This window comes from Mustela erminea, chromosome 3 (assembly GCF_009829155.1).
Source record: "Mustela erminea isolate mMusErm1 chromosome 3, mMusErm1.Pri, whole genome shotgun sequence".
Classification (NCBI taxonomy): Eukaryota; Metazoa; Chordata; class Mammalia; order Carnivora; family Mustelidae; genus Mustela; species Mustela erminea.
This window is the reverse complement of record NC_045616.1, coordinates 133,478,763-133,501,751: the sequence shown is the minus strand read 5'-3', so window position 1 is coordinate 133,501,751 and position 22,989 is coordinate 133,478,763. Positions and strand designations below refer to the sequence as shown.

General features: G+C 39.4%; 1 protein-coding gene across 2 annotated transcripts in view; it reads right to left on the bottom strand.

The window, feature by feature from the left end:
• FYB1 (FYN binding protein 1) overlaps positions 1-18,796 on the bottom strand; it is a 152,171-nt gene extending 133,375 nt beyond the window's left edge. The window contains exon 1 of one of the 2 annotated variants that reach the window (XM_032337555.1): positions 18,690-18,796. In XM_032337555.1, coding sequence (XP_032193446.1) covers positions 18,690-18,692 — 3 coding nt within the window. In that variant the 5' untranslated portion in view covers positions 18,693-18,796. The remainder of the gene's footprint in view (positions 1-18,689) is intronic. The other variant, XM_032337557.1, reaches the window with a different exon arrangement.
• Between the last annotated feature and the right edge of the window lie 4,193 nt (positions 18,797-22,989).

Below are 22,989 nucleotides of genomic sequence, written 5' to 3'. Positions count from 1 at the left end.
GTAAAGCAGATAGGAAAAGCTAAAACTTGGAAAGGCACACAGATTAGCTCTGCTGACAACTCACAACCACTGTGCAAATCTTCCAGACAGATGATCCCAGAGGAGTGTATGGGCAACATGGCCTACTTGGTAGGGCGAAGAAAGAGAAGTGATCAGGGACATAATAGAGCTCTCCTCATTTATTATCTCATCCTTCTTTCTCCACACTCCCTGATCTGACAGAGTTAAGGTATTAGAGTATAAATAAGAATTATAGCAATGAAAAAACAAAACAAAACACCTGAAAAGGGTCAAAATCACCTGATTTTAAACCTTAACTATTTAAAACACGTCAGTTTTGATAAAGTCCAAAGCATTTTGAAGCAATTTAGCTTAAAGATCTCTTGATTCTACATGAGCAAAAAAAAAAAAAAAAAAAAAAAAAAAAGCTAATAAAAATTGTCAATATTTAAGTTGGAACTTCAAAAAGGAAGTGTATGGAAGCTTTGCTTTGGTACTCCGAACATTGTAAATATGTGTAGTTTTAGATTCTTGGCTGACTGAAGTCCACCTGACTGGGCTAGATTTCTCATACTTTCTCAGAAGTGACATCAATATTTTTTGGCTCCTCCTTTCAAAGGCTGTTGATTGTTGTTTATGCCACAAGCACAATTCAACAAGTTGGGTTCCTATCTGTAGAAAACTCACACTGTAGAATTTTTTATTGTCCTTTGAATAGATAACATTACACGTTGCTAAGGCAAAATAAAAAACAAGTTAGCTGTCACAGCTGAGGGTTTACATAAGCCACAAAAAAGCAGTGTGTTCTTAAAAAAAAAAAAAAGGCAGATTTAACAAATTTCATACATGTCAAACAAGTAGGTTTGGCAGAATGGCCATGGATTCCTCATTATAACTTGTAGAAGACTGTGGCATTTTTGACCCTAAGTATCAAAAGTGTTGTTATTAAAGTGAACTTTAAAAATGTGTGAACAAGGGGTGCCTGGGTGGCTCAGTGGGTTAAAGCCTCTGCCTTAGGCTCAGGTCATGATCTCAGGGTCTTGGGATCAAGTCCTGCGTCCCACGTTGGACTCTCTGCTCGGCGGGGAGCCTGCTTCCCTTCCTCTCTCTGTCTGCCTCTCTGCCTTCTTGTGATCTGTATCAAATAAATAAATAAAATCTTTAAAAAAAATGTGTGAACAAAATCAGGATGCTAAGGGATTATTTTTTTCCCAGAGAGGAGTCAACATCTAGTAGGGAGGGGGTGAAGGAGAAGGTTCCTAGGATACCTCTGCACTTGTGTGAGAGGTCATTCTTCATTTGTCAAAGAATTAAAAATGAAGGAGATTTGTGTGTGGTTTGTGTGTGGAAAAGACTCTGAATGTGACATCAATCAATCTATGTGATCAATATTAATTTACCAGGCGCTGGAGTAGGAGGTTTCAAAGCAGAGACGAATCGAACAGGGATCTGCATTCAGGAACTGCTATTCTGGTTGGGCTAAAACAGAAGATTCCTGGTAATAGGATGGCACAGTGAAAACACTGAAAGAAGAATGCCCACTTCTTTGAGGGAGACATGGACTTGGAAGTTTGAAAAGCCTCCTTAGAAAGGGTGACCTTTAAGTTAACTATTGAAATATCAATGTTTCCCAGATGGACAGTGTACTCTAAATATTTAAAATACTCCCTTAGAGGGAACAGAGATACTGTTGTTGACACAGTCTAGGTGTACTGTCCAATGTCATAGCTCACCTGTGGCTACTTAAGTTTAAATTTATGTTAATTAAAATTAAATCCAATTAAACATGTATGTTAATTAAATTTACATTAATTAAAATTAAATAAAATTTGAAATTCATTTTTTCAGTTGTACTAGCCACATTTTAATCGCTCAACAGCCCCATGGGGCTAGTGGCTATTGTGTTAGACAGTGTAGGCATACGAGTACTCCACCCTCACAGAAATTTCTGTCAGACTGTGCTGGGAAACCGTAAGCAGACAAACACTGCTAGAGTATAAAGTTGAAGGGTGTGTGTGTGGCAAGAGCTAAGCCTGGATGTAGAGGTTGCCCTGAAACAGTATGTCCTACCACAGAGTTCAGACCTTATCCACTAGGCCCCGCATCAGCGAACGTTTTCTATAAAGGGTCAGATCATAAATATTTTTGGCTTTTGGGGCCACATAGCCTTGGCTGAAACTATAAAACTCTGCTGTTGTAGCCTGAGATCAACCATTAGACAGTACATCAATGAGCAAAGTGTGGCTGTGTTCCAACAATACTTTATTTGTGGACCCTGGCAAGGGGTTGGATTTGGCCCACAGACCATAGTTTGCTGACCCCTCTGCTAGGCCGCTAGGGGCCACCTGAAGGGTTTGAAGCCAGAAAGTTGCCATGAGATATGTGCTTTAGAAAGACCATTCTAGTAACAGAGTAATGATGGATTTAAGGAATGTGCGTTGCAAGAGTCTAATTCTCCAGCCAAAGAGGATAAGGGCCTGAATTCTGAGTGTAGCGTGTTAAATATGGGTAGAGAGGAGGAAACATGTATGTGCTTTTAGGCTGGGGCACTAGTGGCACTGAGGAAATATTACATGACATAGACATATGAGGGCTCAGGTGACTGGAGAGGTGGTGGCTGCACTTACTGGGTTATAGATGATAAAAGGAAGAATAGATTTGGAGAAGGATGATGACTTCAGTTTGGGTCAGGGGGCATTTGAGCTGCCTGATGTGTGAGTCATCAGCAGAGGGTAGTGGTTGAAGTCTTGATAGTGACAGAAAATACCTGGGCAGAGTGAGAAAATGGCAAAGATTGGTATTTTGCGTATCACCAAACAGAAGGCATTTAAGTTCAAATGGAGCTGAGAAGGAATTGTTACAGGAATAGGAAGGAGAGCCAGGCACCAGTTTGAAAGGAAGACTTTTAAATGTTACTAAGAAGAGTAAATGATTCCATAGAGTTGGGCAATTAAGAGACATTTTGGGGATGTTACTTAGAATGGGTTTCCTAAAACAAATAAACAAAAAATTACCACCAAAATGTCTGAAACTGCCCTTTTCAGTATATGATTAAGTGAGGCGATTGCTATGACCTTTCATGGTCTTGGTTTCTCTTTTGGTGTTAAGTATTGGGCTTACTTAGAAGCCCAAAAATAGTTTGGGTCCTTGGATCTCACCTTGTAAATGACATAGTGCAGCAATCACTTTATCTGGGAGAGAAAGGGCAGGTGAGATCTTGTCTGGTCACCCCTGAGGTGATCTCTGTGCAGACTTTTTGGGTGAATTTCATGCTGTGAGGGTGGGAGTTGCTAGATAACCTCTTAAAATGACAAAGTTCTGATTTTAGGGTATGTGAAAAAGAAATGGTGGACTTATGATGAGGGACTGTGGAGTTTTATGTAATGAGCACTCTTGAAACAATAAATGTTTGATCCTGTAGCCACCTCAAAGAAAGTAAGTAGTAACAGCTTTAACATAGAATCATGTGACTTGGGAGTGTTCCATTTGCTACTTAATGGATTAGTCATCCCTTCAATAGAAGAGTTTCAAATGATGATTTATAGCCACCTTTTACGTTTATATTAGGAAAATATTTTACATGCCTAATAGATGAATATATCTCGCTCAAACTTTTGAGTGATTCACTGTGTAAAATTTTGTCTTCAAACATGGAAAAACTGACAAAAGCGTGCTCACGGTTTTCAAGAGTAATTCTTGAGAGATTAAGAATTAGAATTTGTTCTTAAAAGAATTGCTTAATGAAAATTTGAGGAACACACATTTCTGAGGACCTTAATTTTACCTCTATAACCACTTTAAGGGAAAAATGAAGTTACATGACAATAACACAGCAATAAAAACAAAAATAAAGTAAGGAATGCTTTCATCCCCAGTGACCGATTGGCTTGCTAGGTTAGCCAGCCTTAACTGGTACTACAGTTTTATTGGGAGATGACTTCCTTCTCTCTATAGGCTGTTCTCTCCCTTGGCCAGACTATGCCTTGCCATAAAGAGCCCACCCAAGAGCATGTAAGTTACTTGAGTAGGTGGGGACATCTCTCCAGTGCAACAGTGAATTGAACTTTTAGCAATGTTAAGAAAAAAAAGAAAAGAAAAAAATCTGGATACTCTTTGCTTTTCTTTTTTACTTTTAGTTTTTCATAGTGTAAGAATGGTGATCAGAATCACAACTGGAAATTTTAAAGTACTTAATAGATTTGTAAACTTCACTTAGAAAAAATATATGGGTGACAAAGAGCAAATAATCTAATCAAGAAATGGGCAGAGGACATGAACAGACATTTCTGCAAAGAAGACATCCAGATGGCCAACAGACACATGAAAAAGTGCTCAGCATCACTCTGTATGAAGGAAATACAAACCAAAACCACAATGAGATACCACCTCACACCAGTCAGAATGGCTAAAATTAACAAGTCAGGAAATGATAGATGCTGGCAAGGATGCGGAGAAAGGGGAACCCTCCTACACTGTTGGTGGGAATGCAAGCTTGTGCGACCACTCTGGAAAACAGCATGGAGGTTCCTCAAAAAGTTGAAAATAGAGCTACCCTATGACCCAGCAATTGCACTACCGGGTATTTACCCTAAAGATACAAATGTAGTGATCCGAAGGGGCTCATGCACCTGAATGTTTATAGCAGCAATGTCCACAATAGCCAAACTATGGAAAGAACCTAGATGTCCATCAACAGATGAATGGATAAATAAGAGGTGGTATATATATACAATGGAATACTATGCAGCCATCAAAAGAAATGAAATCTTGCCATTCGTGACGACATGGATGGAACTAGACGGTATTAGGCTGAGTGAAATAAGTCAATCGGAGAAAGACAACTATCATATGATCTCCCTGATATGAGGAAGTGAAGATGCAAAGTCGGAGGTTTGGGGGGTAAGAAAAGAATAAATGAAACAAGATGGGATCGGGAGGGAGACAAACCATAAGAGACTCTTAATCTCACAAAACAAACTGAGGGTTGCTGGGGGTGGGGGAGGTGGGTAGGGAGAGGGTGGTTGGGTTATGGACATTAGGGAAGGTGTGTGCTATGGTGAGTGCTGTGAAGTGTGTAAACCTGGAGATTTACAGACTTGTACCCCTGGGGGTAATAATACATTTTATGTTAATTTAAAATAAAAAAAAAAGGAAAAATATATATGGGTGAGCTCATCAATGGATATTGTGAAAAAGAAGAGCAATGATGAAGGGAGACTAGCCATGTTTGATATTAGAATATATTGTAAAATAATAATTGTGAATGTATGATAACAAAAATAAAATATAGGTGACTTAAAAGAGAGTAATAATGTATGCTAATCTAAAAATAACAAAAATAGGGATAGAAATATCAAATAGATATTATTTTAAGTTCACATTAACCTCCTTCCATGTGACAGAATAAATTCTAAATCGACTGTAGAGTTAAGAAGAACATCAACAGAGGAAAGACTATAGTATTTATCAAAAAATGTGTTGGTTTTTAATTTTTTAAAATTTTAAAGTTTTTTAAGTGAGAGGACAAGAAGGGCAGAGGGAGAGGGAGAGAGAATCTTAAGCAGGCTCTGTGCTGGGTGTGGAGCTTGACAGCGGGGTTAGATTTCATTGCTCTGAGGCTCTCAGGTTGTGATCTCAGGGTCATGGAATGGAGCCCCACACAGGGCTCCGTATTCAGCTTGGAGTCTGCTTAAGATTTTCTCTCTCTCTCTCCCTCTGCCTCTCCCACTCATGCTCTCTCTCTCTCTCTCTGTCTCAAATAAATAAATAAATCTTTTAAAAAAATCAGGGCCGCTTATAAAATTTACAGTGCAAAAAAGTGAACTTATGAAAACTCTTTGAAGCACATATATTAAAGATACCTCTCAAATATTAGTATGAATACTTCTTTTTATTTTTTAAAGACCAAAAACCAATTTTATTTCCACGAAATAAAAATGTTCATTAACATTACCAAAACCCATCTGGAGAGCCCAGAATGTACTCTGCTCTCCAGGGACTGCCAATCACTCATTGTGAACCTGTGGGAAACACAGTGACAAAATCCAAGTGAATACTGCATATTGTGAGGTTGGCTTATATTTTTTGAACTAAGAATTCTGGGAGTTACAGTTATAATCTCTGTGTTTTCCATAATTAAAAAGAAATGGATTGACGTGGATATCCTCATTTCTATCTGGAGTGAGAATTTGGTTTTAAATTGTGTCATTATTAAGTCAGAAGGATGGTTTTTGCCTTAATCAGATTAAGCTCTTGACAAAATTGTGAGTGCAGTAGCAAATATGAGGCTTAGGGAATGCAGGATAATATGGTGGAAAGTAAAATAATTAGGGAGAAGATGCACTGGAAAGTCAAATGTGCTTGATGAACATTTCAAGGCATTGAGAGAAAACTGAAGGCAGGACACAGCAATGAAAAGTGAGAACTTTCTTGAAGGAAGATGTTGGAACCATGTATTAAAGGAAATTTCAGAGTGGCTTTGGGCAACCTGAAAGTGAAGCCATGTAAGTACAACTATGAGAGGTGCAAAGAAAGGTCTCATACTCTGTGTAGAGGTACGTAGAGAAAAATATTTCCTAAACTGTTGACAGTGGTTTTCTTCACATGGTGAGATTTTTACACTCTCTACATTTTTTTGCATGTTTTTGAAAAAAAAAATTATCATCTCACATCTCATATTTGCAAGAGAGGGAAATGCTAAAGATAGTTACATTTAGAGGAAGGGGGGTTTTGTGCTGATAGATGGTGGATAAACAGAGGCTGCATGAATGCACAGGCCATCAGGATAGAGAGTGGAGTATTGTAGTTAAATTTCCAGCTTGATTTGTCTAGTCTTTGTGACACTTAAACTTTCCTCCCTGCTTTTCATTATGAAAAATTACAAGCATATCCAAAAGTTGAAATTGAAGTTGAAAGTGAACATCAATATACCCAACCCAGATACTTTATTTGTTAGCATTTTGATATTTTTGCTTTATCACCTCCATTCACTTTTGTTTTTTGATGCATTTCAGAGTAAGTTGCAGCAACCAATACCTTATTTAATACTAAATGTTACCAATCTTCCACTACCCCTGCACCCCCATACAACTCAAGACTAGCTCAGAAACCCCCAGTAGGCTCTTATGCATTTAAATCTGATCTTGTTTCTTATACCTAGACACTGTTTCCAATCCAAACATGTCCCAAGTCAACTGCCTACTCAGAAGGCAAAGTTTACCAAACCTTACCCTGACTTTTTCTATATATCTAGAACTGTGTAATTTGTTCCACTCATAAAATATTAAAGACAGAAAGGGAACCTATCTAATCTAATTGCCAATTCCAGTGTTTCCGGGATCCAAGCAGATAACATAAAAAAACGGGTATCTCATGTAAGAAACAAATGGATCTGGTAATGGATCCTTCATGTGGGGATGCAGCAAGGAGGAACAAAGCTGCTCAGGGAGCTTGAAAAAACAGAATTTTCACTTGGGGCAAGGGTTCTAACCTCAGTCTACTGGTTCCAAGAGCCAATTTTTCTTTAGTTTTCTCCGTGGGTCTAGGGCAAATTTACTAGAATGATTAAAATAACACACTGTTAAATCGAATCCTTCTCTTAAAGTATAAATGCAGGATCTATAGCTCTTCAGTTCAGTGCAGACCTTAACAAGGGAAACAGTAGTGTAGAAATGCAAAGATGTGCCATGTGTCTAGTTTCCGCAAGTTAGTTGCTCAAGAAAGCAATATTCCCTCATGTCTCGATTGACTGGCTGTCTGTAATGAACCCTGAAAGAGGAGAGAAACCAGTGTTCTTGCTGGTCAAAGAGTAGGTAACCATCATTTCTTAGGAATGTCCTGGCAGCTTTCTTCTTCTTCTTTTTTCTTTTCCCTTCCCTTCTCTTCTCTCCTCTCCTCTCTCTCTCCCCTTCCCTCTCCCTCTTCTCCTTCCTTTCCTCTCCATTTTTCTCCTCTCCTCTCCTTTTTTTCTTTGATGTGTCAGGCTTACAGGTTAAATAGGAGGGTTTAGCACGTGGAAGAGAAGAAGAATGAGAAAATAGGGATGTAGGCGTGTCAAGACATAGAGAAGTTATATCTGGGTTTTCTTGCCTAATTAATCATTAAGACACGGTTATTCTGGCTACTTTCTAGAATTTCCTCCCTCTCTGCATGACCTGCTTATCAAATTCAATCAATGCTTGCTTAAGTTGGCTAACTTTTACAACTACTGAGAGTTGAAGCCGCCAAAGTTCTGTATACTCAGTAGCTACAGGTGAACTCTGCTTAGAAATCCTAAATTACAATTCCACCCTCACAATCTTCTCTTTGTTTGCTTGGTAATTAACAACAGATAGTTTGGAAATTCCCTTGTTCCCCCACACCCGAGGTAACTAATTTAAACAGTATGTATCTCAGCCCTATTGTGTTGGGGTAGCTATGTTCTGCTATTAAAAAAAACTCCACCCAGCCCTGAAATGCTGTCTCATGCAATTGTGGGTACATGTGACAAAATTAGTTTCTTTCGGGTGAATGTTCTCTTGTGATAAAGTAAACATAACTACTTGTCTTTCAGAGTTGTAATGATAAAATTGCTGGTAGTTCTTTGGATTATGTCCAGACATTCATATATCAAAATGTATTCATTTAAGCTAAACCTTCTAAATATCTACCTTATGAAGGTTTTCACTATATTTCACACAAATTCTTTCAGCTGTCATATATCAAATTCAGCAGATGTTTATTTCAATTCCACTTTTTTGACTTCTGCCAGGATTTCCATTAGGCTTCAATTTATTGTTGGCTTATCAGGTTTTGAAGCTCAAATCCGAATATAGGACAGTGATTCTGAGCTCTGGTTTTACAATTCCACTGGCTGATGTTAAAGAACATAATAAAGTTCTAAAAATGTTAATGAAAGAAGTTCATTTTTACTGGATCAATCTTTTTAAAGATCATACAACATTTTGGGAAAAAGTAGGTCTTCTAAAGCAAAGGTTCCGATATGAAAAAAAAAGAAAAGAAACATTCTATAAATTTTTTTAAAAAAATTTCCTTCTCAAAACACTTACTTTGACTGAAGTTTATTTTGAAGGTGTTTTGAATGTTTTACTTCCAAAATAAATATTTCCAAGAAATTTTGTGTAGCTTTTGTTGTGCGACAGGCATTATTCTGAACACATTCATAGATAAACCAATGTAATCCTTACAATGTAATCCTTACAAGGATCCTTACAATCCTTACAACCCTAGTAGGTAGGTATAGTTATTCATCCTTTTTTACACATGGGGAAACTGAGGCACAGAATGGGTAAATTGTTCAAAGTCACATAGTTAGTAATGGGCAACACTGAGATTCAAACCCAGAAAGTCCACCTCCAGACAAGATTTATTTTAGATTTTGTTCACTCAAAGTTTATTCATTTCCATGGAAAATTCCTGAAACGCTGGGTAAGAGTTGGCATTAGTGATCATCGACATGGGTGAGCAGGACATGAATAAGCAATACAAACTTGGACTGGATAGTTGAATCCTTTGGGGGAGTTTAAAAGATAAAGGGGGGGCACCTGGGTGGCTCAGTGGGTTAAGCCTCTGCCTTCAGCTCAGGTCATGATTTCGAGGTCCTGGGATCAAGCCCCACATCGGGCTCTCTGCTCAGCAGGGAGCCTGATTCCCCATCTCTCTCTTCCTGCCTCTCTGCCTACCTGTGATCTCTTCCTGTCAAATAAATTAAAAAAAAATAATAATAAAATAAAAGATAAAGGGGCCTGCACCCCACCTGAGCTGAATCAGAATCTTCAGAGGAGTGGCTCACATAATGGTGTAATTTAAAGTTTAACAGGTGATTTCAAGGGGCAGCAAGGCTGAGAACCACTGGTCCAAACCTCTTTAGCTAAGTCTTAGCGCAGGAGGCCTCAAACTTTAATACACATTAGAATCACTTAGAGGGCTTGTAACACATAAGTGGCTGGGTGCCACTCCTAAAACTTGTTTGAGTAGAACCCAAGAATTTCTAGTAAGTTCCCAAGTAATGTTGATGCTGCTGGTTTAGGAAGAACACTTTGAGAACCACTGTGTTAATAGGCTAGGTTAGGAGTAAAGGGGGGTGGTGGATCCCTGGAAGACACTGGACTAATTCTCAACTCTGATGATGACACATTTCCTCCACTTTGTTGATTTGCTCTATGCCACTGATCAAGGATGAAGGGGGAAAGGGAAAAAGAAAGATATGAAGTTAAAGGGAAGCGAGGGAAAAGAGATAAAGAAGAGAATCAAGTTTTGGTCAATAAAATAAAGTTTTGTGGCTCTCTCACTGCCCTAATCAAATGTTGAGTAGCGATAGGTAGAATATAAAATGAGAAAATTTAAAGGCAAACCTTTCTGTATCAGAAACAGGACAGGAACACAAGGCTGTGAGTGAGACTAGTGGACAGGTGAGTTGGGCTGTTGGTTCAGGTTATGAAAGCATTTGTTAGTTCAGCCCCTGTAGGGTAGCCTGAAAACCTGAACTAGGACCCCTTTTTGTAGTCAAGGGCAAGGACAGATTTTTTGTTGTTGTTGTTTGTTGTTTGTCTGTTTGTTTTAATCCAGTTTCACGGAAAGAGGCCACTAAGAATTGCCTTAAGATAGACCTAAGTTCTAAACTGGGGATGATTTTGGTAGTCCTGGTGGGGGCATTTTGTAATGTCTGGGAGTGCTCTGCATGTTGTCACAATGAAGGGGACAGGGGTACTACTGACATCCAGTAGGTAGAGACCAGAGATGCTACTAAATATCTCACAAGGCCTGAAAGTACCAAAATTGAAAAGTCTGGGCTAGACACTGTCCCAGAGCCAGAACCTGGGCCCAGGTGCCAGCTGACTTAGTAACAGATATGCTACCTGTGCAGTATTACTGTGATCCTGATTGCAAAGCAGTTGGTATAGAGCTGGTTCTGGGCTGGAGTCTTCAGGAACAAATAGGAGAGAGCACAATACTAGAGAAGGCAGGATGAAAAAATGAGGCAGTCAACCAAAAAAAACCTCAAAATGGGTCTACAACACAAAATTCCAAAATATGGGAAGAAAACTATTAATAAGAAAGAAAGACCCAACAAAACCAACAATTAAAAGATGGGTTTACCTTCAATTAAAATGATAAAAGCAATCTGAAAATGATTTTCCAGATTCAGGAGTCATCAAGAAACAAATATATGAATACAATCCATAGGAGAATATACAAACAATTGAAACAAAATAGGCAGGTAGTAAGTAAAAATAGGTGAAAACAACCAATTCAAAACTGGAAATAAAAACTAAATCATTGAAGCAAAAATTCAATATATGGGATAAAACCTGGATTGGACATGAATAAGGTAAACAACTATCCTGTTCTGCCTGGAACTAAGAAGTTTCTGGGAAGTAGGAATTTAGTGCTAAAACTGGGAGACTGCTGGGCAAACTGAGAAAATTGGTCACCCTGGACACAAATGAAGAAAAACTTAGTGGATTGAAAGATGACGTTGATAAATCCACTTAGAATTCATCAAAGAGAGACACAGTGTTAAAATATTTAGAAGAGTGATTAACATCATGGAGGACGGCATGGGATTTTTATCTAGTAGGGACTCTAGACAAAAACAAAAACAAAAACAAACTAGGAAGAATAAAACGGTAGAGTAATAGTTTTGAGGAAATCATAGCTAATAATTTTGCAAAATTAAAAAAAAATCATTAGGCTTTAAATCAGGCAACTATAGCCTGTGGGCCAGATTCAGCCTGCCATGTTTTTATAAATAAAGTTTTATTGGAACACAGCCATACCTGTTTGTTTATTCATTGTCTATGGATGCTTTCATGCTACAATGGTAGAGCTGAGTAGTTTTATCAGAGATCACAGGGACTGCAAAACCTAAAATATTTACTATTTGGCTCTTTATGGGACTGCAAAACCTAAAATATTTACTATTTGGCTCTTTATAAAAAATGTTGTATGCTCCTCTTTAAACTGACACTCTCAGTACCAAGCAGGATAAATAAAAATAAATTTATGCCTCTATGAAATATAGTAAAGCTGCAGGACAGAAAGATAAAGAAGCATCTTAAAGGGAATGACAGAATTTCTCCTACAGGGAATGACAGATGTGACGGCACACGTATTCCATCAATAACCAGTCAGAAGCCAGTGGTGTGAGTCTTTAAAGTGCTGAGGGAAAGTAACTATCAATTTAGAATATACACAGGTAAACTGTTATTTAAGAATGAAGTAGAAATGAAGATGTATTTTAGTCACACAAAGACCACTATCTACTGTAGCACCTGTTATTCTTTTTCCAAATAAGAACCCCTCTCTGCCATTACCCTGAGCGCATGACGATTTACACCCCTCCATGTCTGTCCTTTCAGCTGAGGTAAGAGCATGTGTGACTTATTTTGGCCAATTAAATGCGAGTGAAAATGCTATACATCTCTTCCGAGGAGAAGTTTTAAGAACTAGAAACAGGGTTGGAGGGTTGTGTTCAATGGGTAATTATACTGTATTTAGGTTCTTGTTTTGTTTGGGAGAATAATAATGGAAATCATAAAGAACTGTAGAAATTGCTAGTCAATAGGCAAGAGAATATGTACTTGAGTAAAAGAAGATATGAATCTAGAGCAGGTAAGTAAGTCGTAAGAAACAAACCTGATGGAGTTTTATGAAACGTATTGACCAGCATGACAGAATCGAGAGCCTAGAAATGAAGTCAGGTGTATATGGGAAATGGACATATGATCAAGGAGGCATTAGAAAGTGGTAGGAGAAAAGAACAAATGAAAATAAATAGGACTAAATTGGCCATCCACGTGAGAATATATTAGATGACTGCCTTACGTCACAAATACAAAAAAATCTTGATGATTAAAGACCTAAACATGAAAATCAAATCTTTAAAAGGTTAAGTGAAGAAACACCTGGGTGGCCCTGTTGATTGGGCCGCTGCTTTCGGCTCAGGTCGGGCCGCTGCTTTCGGCTCAGGTCATGATCCCAGCATCCTGGGATCGAGTCCCACATTTGGTTCCTTGCTCTGCGGGGAGCCTGCTGCTCCCTCTGCCTCTCCCTGCCCCTCTGCCTGCCTGTGTGCGCACACTCTCTCTCTGACAAATAAATAAAATCTTTAAAAAAAAAAAAAGGTTAGCAAAATATTAGAAAATGGGGGTAGTGAATAACTTCTTTAAAAGTAAGTGAAAAACAGAAATGATAAAAGACCTACTTTTAAATTTCTTAGCATTAAGATTTAAAACTTTTATGTAAAAAAGAGACACCAAAAAAAAATAAAGTAAAAAAGAAGCCAGGAAGCATAAAATTCACAATGCACATAATCCACCCAGGATGAATGCCTAGAATTGGATAAAGATTTTCTATAAATCAACATGAAAAGATGGTCTATAAGAAAATGGACAAACCACATGAAAAGGATTTACAGAAGAGGTTGCCTGAATGGTCAATCGGCTTAAGAAAACATGTTCCATCTTCATAGTAATCAGGAAAATTAAAACAACAATGAAGTGGGGTTTTAATTTAAGAAATTCTTAGAAGTCTCTCAGTAAACCTGACGATACCGCTTTTAAGGGGGATGGAGAGGAAGGACAACTGTCACACAGGCTGGTGAGAGGTAAACTGTCACAGTGACCTTGGAGAACCTTTTGCTAACATTCAGGTGCTCATGCCCTCTATGTAGAAGCACATTCATCCTAAGACTGTTTGAAATGGAAAATAATGGCAATAAATTAAATGTTGGGAGAGTAGGTGAACAAATTGCCATATAATTACAAAACAAGTCAATAAATTGAACCAGACCTGTGTGTGTCCAAACGGATATATCTTGAAGACATAAGTAGGGTGAAGAGAAGGCATTTGCAGAAACCGTAAGCAAATAAAAGCAGACTAAACACTACTGTATGTTTTTTTACAAACACAGGCTGATGAAATAAAAACATAAAAACATCACTGGGTAGGTGAGCTGCTGCTTTCAGAGCCCTTGTCCCCTGCTGTTGGAGGGAGGGGAATGGAACTGGGAAGGGCAAAAAGAGAACTTCAATTTTGTTTGATTTTTTTGAAAAGATGGCAAAATGACAATATTATGACAAAATGGTAATATGTGTGAAATCTGGGTGGTATGTGAGAATTTGTTATTTGTTTCATAACATACCATAATATTTTATCTTATAAAGTATTTCTTTATTTGAGAGAGAGCATAAGCAGATGAGAGAGAGAGAGCAAGAGTGAGAGAGCATGAGCGGAGGGGTGGGGGGAGCAGCAGAGGCAGAGGGAGAAGCAGACTCTCTGCTGAGCAGAGACCCTGATGCAGGGCTCCATCCCAGGACCCTGGGATCATGACCTGAGCCAAAGGCAGACCCTTAGCCCACTGAGTCACCCGGTGCCCCCATACCATAATATTTCAAAAAGAGAATGACATGAGAGAACAACCAGGGCAGATGGAATCCAACCCGGAGAATTAGGGAAGTGATATTAAAGTTACCGAATGAAGAGCTGGAGTCCCACGCCCACTTACTTTAAGGACAAGGATGTCACACTCTTAATGCGTGCCAAAATGTGCTCCAAGAAGTGGCTCTCATTTCCTCCTACATGCCTTGATGTGTGGATGAAAGAGATGCCTTAGTATTTGAACCTCTCATCCTTCCTTTAAAACTGTCTTGTCATAGCACAGGATTTTTAAATTAAAAAAAAAAAAAATTTTTTTTTTTTTTTTTTTAACACATCAGGCTTGATCTTGCTGCAACAGGCAGGTGACCTCTTTTGCAGAAGAAGAGGATTTAAGCCAGGTGGTGGAGAAGGGGAGAAGCATGAAGAGGTGAATGGATTTCCATGTGGGGATATTAGCATATTATTCAGGACCCCTCCAGCTTACATGGTAAGAACAAGAGTCACATTCTCCTTGAAAGAAAAGGGTTGCAATCCCAGCACCTAAGGGGATCCTTCTAGTTTACCTTTTATATTCTCTGATTTCCCTGGACACCCCCTCTCAGCTGGGCTATCACTGCAGCCCCTTCCATTATTTGAAGGTCTCTAAACCCATTCCCTTCAGAAGCCCTACACTATCCTCTAACTTGATGGGGTTCAAATTTGGGCTACAGTTTTAAAAGGACAAGGGAGAAATAGTCAATATGTAAGCCCCAGTCATGGTCAAGGCAGCCTGCAGAGTATGCATGTTACTTTAGAAGTAGTCCTACTTTCTCTCTTTCATTTATTTTTTTTTTTTAATTTTTAAAGAGTTTACTTCTTTATTTTATTAGAGAGAGGGAGAGAGAGAGTGCACAGGCATGAGCTGGGGGAGGGGTAGAAGGAGAGAATATCAAGCGGACTCCATGCCCAGTGTGGAGCTTGACCTGGGGCTGGATCCCACGACCCTGGGATCACGACATGAGCCAAAACCAAGAGTCTGACGCTCAACCAACTGAACCACCCAGGTGTCCCAGAAGTAGCCCTACTTTCAAAATGTAAACCAGATAATAGCACTCACTCCTTTGTTTCAGACCCTCCAGTGACTGCTAGGGTGAACAAAATAAGATCGAATCTCTTGGCTGCTGCCTATTTCTTAAAACCACTTCTGGCCACTTTCATCTTCCCTTATTTATCATCCAGCCATCCTGGGGTCTTCCCGCAGATCCAAGCTCTCCCCATCTCACAGCTTTTGCACCTGCCAATTCCTCTGCTTGCCGTGGTTCCTACTGCCACGTTTCCTGTGTCTGGCTCATTTTGCTGTTTGGTGCAGCCATTCTCAACTCTCACTGTGCCCCACCTCCCACCTCAAGGTTTTGATTCAACTGGTCTCAGGTGGGGCTTTGGCAATGGGTATGATTATAAGCTGCTCGAGTTGATCTCCTGAACAGCCAGAGCTGAGACCAGTGCTTTAGTGCAGACAGCACTTTATCAGAGACCGGAACCCTACAGAGGACGTCTCCTTTCTCTGTGCCATCTCAGCTCCTTATTCACCTCCTTTCAGAAGTCCGTACAGGGTATTTGACTTGTTTACTTTGATTCACTTTTGATCCATCACTTCTACCAAACGGTGGTTCTCGGAGTGCCTAGATCAGCGGTGGCCTCTGAAAATTTATTAGAAATGCAAAATCTTGAGCCCTATCCCTAATGGAGAAGCATACAAATGTTGGAGATCCACTGCACTGAGTGTAAGCTCTAGGGGGCTGGGACCCCACCTGTGTTGTTCACCCTGTATTCTCGTCCAGCCAAACCCCAACTTTGGTTGAATGATTGAGCGGTGAGAGCACATTTCTTTTGTCAACAGTCACATGTCAACTGAAGGTCGAATGAAAGGAGCAAATCAAACAAAAACTCTAAAACCAACTTTTATGCCATTTCCTAAAAGTTTCTAAGTGTATTCATAAAAGATTTTTCCTCACCCACCACAACCATATGAAAAGTAGAGAATTATTATATATCTGCTTCTCCTTTTTTTTCCCCCCAGAAAATTCAGCAACTTGAAATGTGCCTAAATTACTTGTCATGTAGATGGGTATCATTCTATTTTTTATTTTTATTTTTTCACTTTAGGACCATGAGGTGAGCTAATTTGTCTATGTTCATGGATCAAGTCAATTTCCACAGCGGCAGATGTTTGAGAATTAGAATCCTACTGCCATGTTCTTCTGCTTCTGAAATGTGGAATCATGTTATAAAGAACAGAGGCCATGTTATAAAGAAAGTGGGCCTCTTCTAAGATGTAGAATCATGTTATAAAGAACGTGGGCCAACGTAAGGCCAACACCATACCTTTCCTGAGCAGCAATGTGTGTAAGTGAATATATTGACTATATTATCATAAAGAAGAAAAAATAAGAAACAATCTAAATGTCTAACCATATGGAAATGATTCATCATGAAAAATGACATTATAACTCAGATATTATTCAAGATATTTTAAATAAAAAAGGCAGGTAAGGAAATGGCTTATAAAGTATGATGGCACTTTTATAAAAGTCATTTATGAAATATGTTTTTAAAATGATGACATTCTAGGAAGATCTGTACTTACTTCACAGGGATTGCCTCCACGTGTTGAAACTATAGGAAATGTATATAGTTTCATTTCTGCATATGTGTATTTCTAAGAAATTGTCTCTAATACAATGCGTTACTTTTGTAATAGGGAGATGGTAATCCCCTAAGATAACGTTGCTGAAGTATTGCACCAAATACCCATTACCCGGTTAAACTTTTTTTCTGGTATTATTACCTCGTTTTCCCTAAGAAACCCCAAATAACTCAGTAAACCTCACTTATTTTTAAAAGACTATCAGTAATTAAGGTCAAACTTTCTTCTAAGAATCTGGGACCTAAAGACCGAGTTAGAAACACTACCAGGACTTTTAAGTCCCGTCTTGACAGGTGACTGCCTTTCTCCAGGAGTGTGACTGCTGGTAGGATCCCGGGGCCACCATTTCCTCCATGACCGTGCATTCCTCCCTGCTATGACTCCACACCTCTGACCCCGCCACTTCTCCTCCTTTTCTCCTCACTGGCATAGTTATTCTCTCTCACCTCTGTACTTCCCAGTTCTGGCTTAAGAGTCTCCCGACTTACAAACACATCCCATGACGCCCTTGTGACTTCCACTCCAATGCCTGCGGTGCATTCTGTCCTCCATCTGTGTACCTGGGGCTGTCATTGTCTCAATCCCTGTCTTTTCGCCAGGGGCTGGCAGAGGAAGCAATCCCTTTCCTCACAAGAGAATGGATAACCAAGTTTTAGTCTTCTGGGGACTGGGGCGTGGTGGAGGGGAGTGTATGGAATAGAGAGTTAGCTCTCCTCTAGACTCTGAGAGCTTAAGTATAAGAACAAAGACAATTTTTACAGAGAAATAATAGGAAACCATATAGCAGAATACTAACACTGTAGTTCGGCTACATTATGGGTTACGCAGGTTGTTATGGTATCGTTGGGGACCCATCCCTCTTTTAAGTGTGCTCCAAATAATGAATTTCAATTAACTTTGGGAACACAACCTGTCCCTAAGGTTTGGACTATTTGGGTTTTGTTTGTTTCTCTTGGCTAAAATAATAAAACGCATTTTTAAACAAAAGAGCTCCTTTACAAAATCCACTGTTATCAAAATGGCACTCATCATCAGCAACACTGCCCCACATTTATCACTGGGGTTCTCCTCTGGGATTCCAAATGCTTCTTTGTTTTCCCCTCTAAGGTTATTTATTTATTTATTTGACAGACAAAGATCACAAGTAGGCAGAGAGGCAGGCAGAGAGAGAGGGGAAGCAGGTTCCCCACTGAGCAGAGAGCCTGATGCAGGGCTTGGTCCCAGGACCCTGAGACCATGACCCGAGCCAAAGGCAGAGGCTTAACCCACTGAGCCACACAGGCACCCTCCAAATGCTTCTAATAAGAAACTTGACATTGTTACTGATCCTGGCACCTCGATATCTCAAAAGGCAAAGACAAAGAATGCAACTTTTCTTTCCGTAAGTCATAGCCCTTCCTCTATTCTGAAGGCTAGAAGCAGAAACGGGAAATCCTGAAGCCACAGGCTCTCGACTGGTAACACTCAGCAGCTTTATTTGCAAATGGAACAACAACAGGTCAAGTGAACATTCCAAAGGCCAGGAGGACTTGGCCAAGAAGCCTCCCCACCACTCTCTTCTCTATGTACAGAAGATGAGATGTTTGCCAGGGGGCCAGAGAGAGCCATAAAATCTCCTACTTACCATTTTATTGAATGGAGTTGAGGTGCCTGGCACACGGTGACCCGCAAGATGTTGGAAGGCGGACAGCGAATGTGCAAGTTAGCTTTGCAGAGTGCACTTCCTTTTTTGAACTGTGTGGTCTGTCCAGCCGTCACACATTGATATGTAAGGTTTATTTGCATGTTATCTCAGGCCTCAGAGCATTTGTATAACTGGCCATGTTTATCAAGTTATTATGCTTTAATAACATGAGAATAGGTACTTGGGGGAGTTTTGAAGTCTGAAAGATGACATGGAATATTTTAAGAAGCACCTGGATATTACATTTTGTGTATATGATTAATCTGTTTTTTAAATTTTTATTTAAGATTTTATTTATTTATTTTTGTGAGAGAGAGAAAGAATGTGAACACAGTGGGGGAGGTGGGGGGCTGGGCAGTGGGAGAAGCTGACTCCTTGCTGAGGGGGGAGCCTGAGGCAGGACTTGATCCCAGGACCCTGAGATCATGACCTGAGCTGAGGGCAGAAGCTTAACCGACTGAGCCCCCAGGTGCCCACAATTAACCTATTTTATATAAAGTCTATGTCTGTGAATCTATCTACCTATCTATGAATGAAGGACACAAAATAAAATGTTAACTGTGGTTGACTTAGGTTGGCTTTTATTACAAATAATTCTTGCTTCGTACCTTGTTGACTCTCTGACTTTTCTATTTTAAGTATATACTATTTGTTAAAAACATAACTATGATCTTAAAAAGAACAAAAGGAACACGATAACAATCCCAAATGTATTTAAACCTCTCTTACCAATATTTAAATGGTGGAGATATCCATGAACTTTTCATAGGATGACATTCATTTTATTAAAAATACAAATTAATGTCAATCAAGTTTCATGGGTTAGGTTTTTTAGCAATTTTTATTAGCATCACATGTCTTAATATCTCATGTTGGTAAACTACATATATTCTTAAAGCATGGTGTTTGATCTCAAATCCTACCAATTATCTACAATACCTGTCTGAACACATTCTGGTATGAGGATTTATCTCCTTTATTTTGAATACATAGCCTGACATTAAAGTAATTTTGAGGATAGAAGATCATTTTTGTTGCCTCTTGGAAAGGAAAGGCAACTGATCCCTTAATTTTGGGTTGTGAATTTCCAGATCTTCTTGTAAGTACTACTCCCTAGTACAAGGGGCACCAAATATTTTTTCACTTGGTGCTGAGCTAATACTAAGTACTTCCATGACAATCCAAATCCCATATTAAAACAGATGTTCCCTGTTATTTATTTTTTAAAATGAAAATGTTTTTCAAAATGAAGATGAGATTAGCAATATGGTTAGAATCATCGCCAGGACAAAGCATGAAGACAGAGCCCCTGGCAAGTTCCAGAGGTGGAAAAGAACCTGATACCGCCTTGAAATCTGCAGGTATTTTAAAAAGGGCGTGATTAGGAGCTAGGTGGGTAGTCAGGAATCTGATATTGCAATCTCTGGCACATAATAAATGCTCAATGAATAAGAGGAGGAAGATCAAGGCAATACAGGTAGAGGAATCAGATGTGCTTTGAGACATAAAACATTTGCCAGCAGAAGGCCTTGCAATGGAGACATTCTTTAGCTTAACGAAAACACCTCATATCTACTATCCGGTGAAACAGAGTTTTTCCACATCGCAGGTACAGCTTAGGATGTAAATCAATCAGGTTGCACATTAAAATCATTGCACATTAAAATCACCAGTTCCCTCAAAACATCAAATCAGAATCTCTGGGTTTGAGACAGAGTCATCAGGATTTTTTAGTTTCCTGGGAAATTCCAAGGTGCAAGCAAGCCTGTTCTCTAGAAGGAGGAACAGATGACTCCGGCCAGCAAGATGGCGAACAGATCACCAAGCGAGCCTCGCAGGTACAAATAATCCTGATGCCCTGACATTGTTTACTACTGAGTTTAACAACATATTTTCACCATGCAGTACATAATAAATACTTATTCTTGGTCATTCTACGATTTTTCTCTCTGTTCCCATAAATTGGACAAAAATTACACCATGAACAAAAATCTAGCAATTTCCATTAACAGTGTAGTGACAGGATAAGTCTTTGGTTAAGAGAACTTTGAATTTCAATTTGTTCACTTGAATTCCATTTCAAATTGTACTTATTTCCAAATGAGACTTAGGGTAATTTTTAGTTATTACTAAATAATAGTTGGAGAAGTTGGGAAGTCTGTCAAAAATATATGTTTAAAACAAATAATTTGACTAAGAAAAAACAGGTAAGGACTTGAGCTCCAAGTCCTAATTCATCATCCACCAAAGAGTTTTTACTTTTACAGCCTAATAACTTTACTTAAAAAATATTTCAAATATCATGAATGTGAGTGTATTTCCTGTGAAGCTAGTTAAGTACATACGCCCCTGAGCAAGAAGGCAAAGCAGGAAATGCAATGAAGATGACGGACAATATAGAGATACCATCTAAAGAAGATAAAGTTCTATTTTCCTGGTATGGGCACTGTAATGATTCCTGCTAATGAAAGGGAGAAGTAGCTCAGAGGATGCAAGTCGTTAGAATTCTTTAACTACTTGGGCATGCATTCTCTTTTCCTAAATTCGCACTGCAGAGAACGGGTGTTTGTTCAGCACCGGTCAAAGGAGTGCCCCCACGTTGGTATTCACCAAAGGTGACAGCTAGGGGGAGACAGTGAGGCCCAAAGATGTGGGGTGGGTCACAGAACCTGGCTTCATTTTTCAAAGTCAGTTTACAAGAAGATGTAGGGAAACAGCGCTAATAAAAATTTCTGGTAACACTACTTACTGAGTGTTATTTAAAAGCATTGTCGGGGGGCCGTCTGGGTGGCTCAGTAGGTTAAGCCTCTGCCTCTGGCTCAGGTTATGATCTCAGGGTCCTGAGATCGAGCCCTGCGTCAGGCTCTCTGCTAAGCAAGGGGCCTGCTTCCCTCTCTCTCTCTGCCTTTCTGCCTACTTGTGATGTCTCTCTCTCTGTCAAATAAGTAAATAAAATCTTAAAAAAAAATAGCAGCATTGTCGGGGTTGTATCTATCAGGCTTTAAAAGGAGCCTGGTTAAAATGGTTAGCATAGAGGGTTAGAATGATTTTAAACTCTTACGGTGTTTCTCCTTTATATCCCAAATGGCTAACATTTTAGAGAAGAAACAAATGATCCCCTCCTTTATGTGCCCAACACCAACACGCCCAAGCAAGACCCCAGAGGCAGGAGAACAGAGGGACGTTGAGTCTCACCTCTTCCAGGAAGGCTTCTCTTCAGCGCACTCCCTCTTCTCCACCTTTTTCTGGACGCCTGCAGCCTGAAGATCGCGCCGCGAACCGAAGCTCCTCGCTATGTTTGCCTTTTATGGTTCTCCCATTGTATCGGTTGCATTAAGTTTGGCTTCCTAACTAGATTTGAAACTCTTTCAGTGCGAATTAATTTGCATACTTCCTTCAGTCATCCTAAGATCCTAGAGCAACTTCTATTTCTCTAATAATTTTTTTTTTTTTTTTTTGGCTCCTGGGTTCCTTTCAAAATCTGATAAAAACATTATAGGGTTTTACACACTAATCCTGCAGGGGTGCGGCCTCCCTTGAAGCCCGTTATTTTTGAGAAACTGTAGGAAAACTCTTGGCCAACGTATGATCAAATGCTAGAAGATGGTCACTACGTGACTGCTCACTGATGATGAAATTAAGGCACAGAAATGTTGAGTGACCCCTCGAGTTTTCCAAACTGGGAAAAGGGTCAGCTAAAATTTCATTATTCGGTAAACTTGTCTCTTTCTAGCAGCATGCGTTTGAACTGCGCCAGCAAAGAACAACTCAAACTCACGGAATAGATTCATAGAAATTTAAGGAAATTCTAGTCTCCCTGTTTAGAGAGATATGGAAAAGCCAAGTGGAAAGTAGCAGGAAGAAAGCAGGATAAGAACAAGCATGTTTAAAAAGGGTGTGCAAGAGGAAATGGGCAGTTCCTTGGTTTGCCTTATTTTTCTTTCACTTTTTGTTTTGAAAACAGAGTGGATTTTCGTTCTTGTACTTTATATTTTTTTTTTTTTTTATTTATTTATTTGAGAGAGAGACAGTGAGAGAGAGCATGAGCGAGGAGAAGGTCAGAGAGAGAAGCAGACTCCCCGTGGAGCTGGGAGCCTGATGCGGGACTCGATCCCGGGACTCCAGGATCATGACCTGAGCCGAAGGCAGTCGTCCAACCAACTGAGCCACCCAGGCATCCCTCTTGTACTTTATATTTTTTATGAAAGTGGGCCTTAACCCATTCAGAACATCAGTCCTC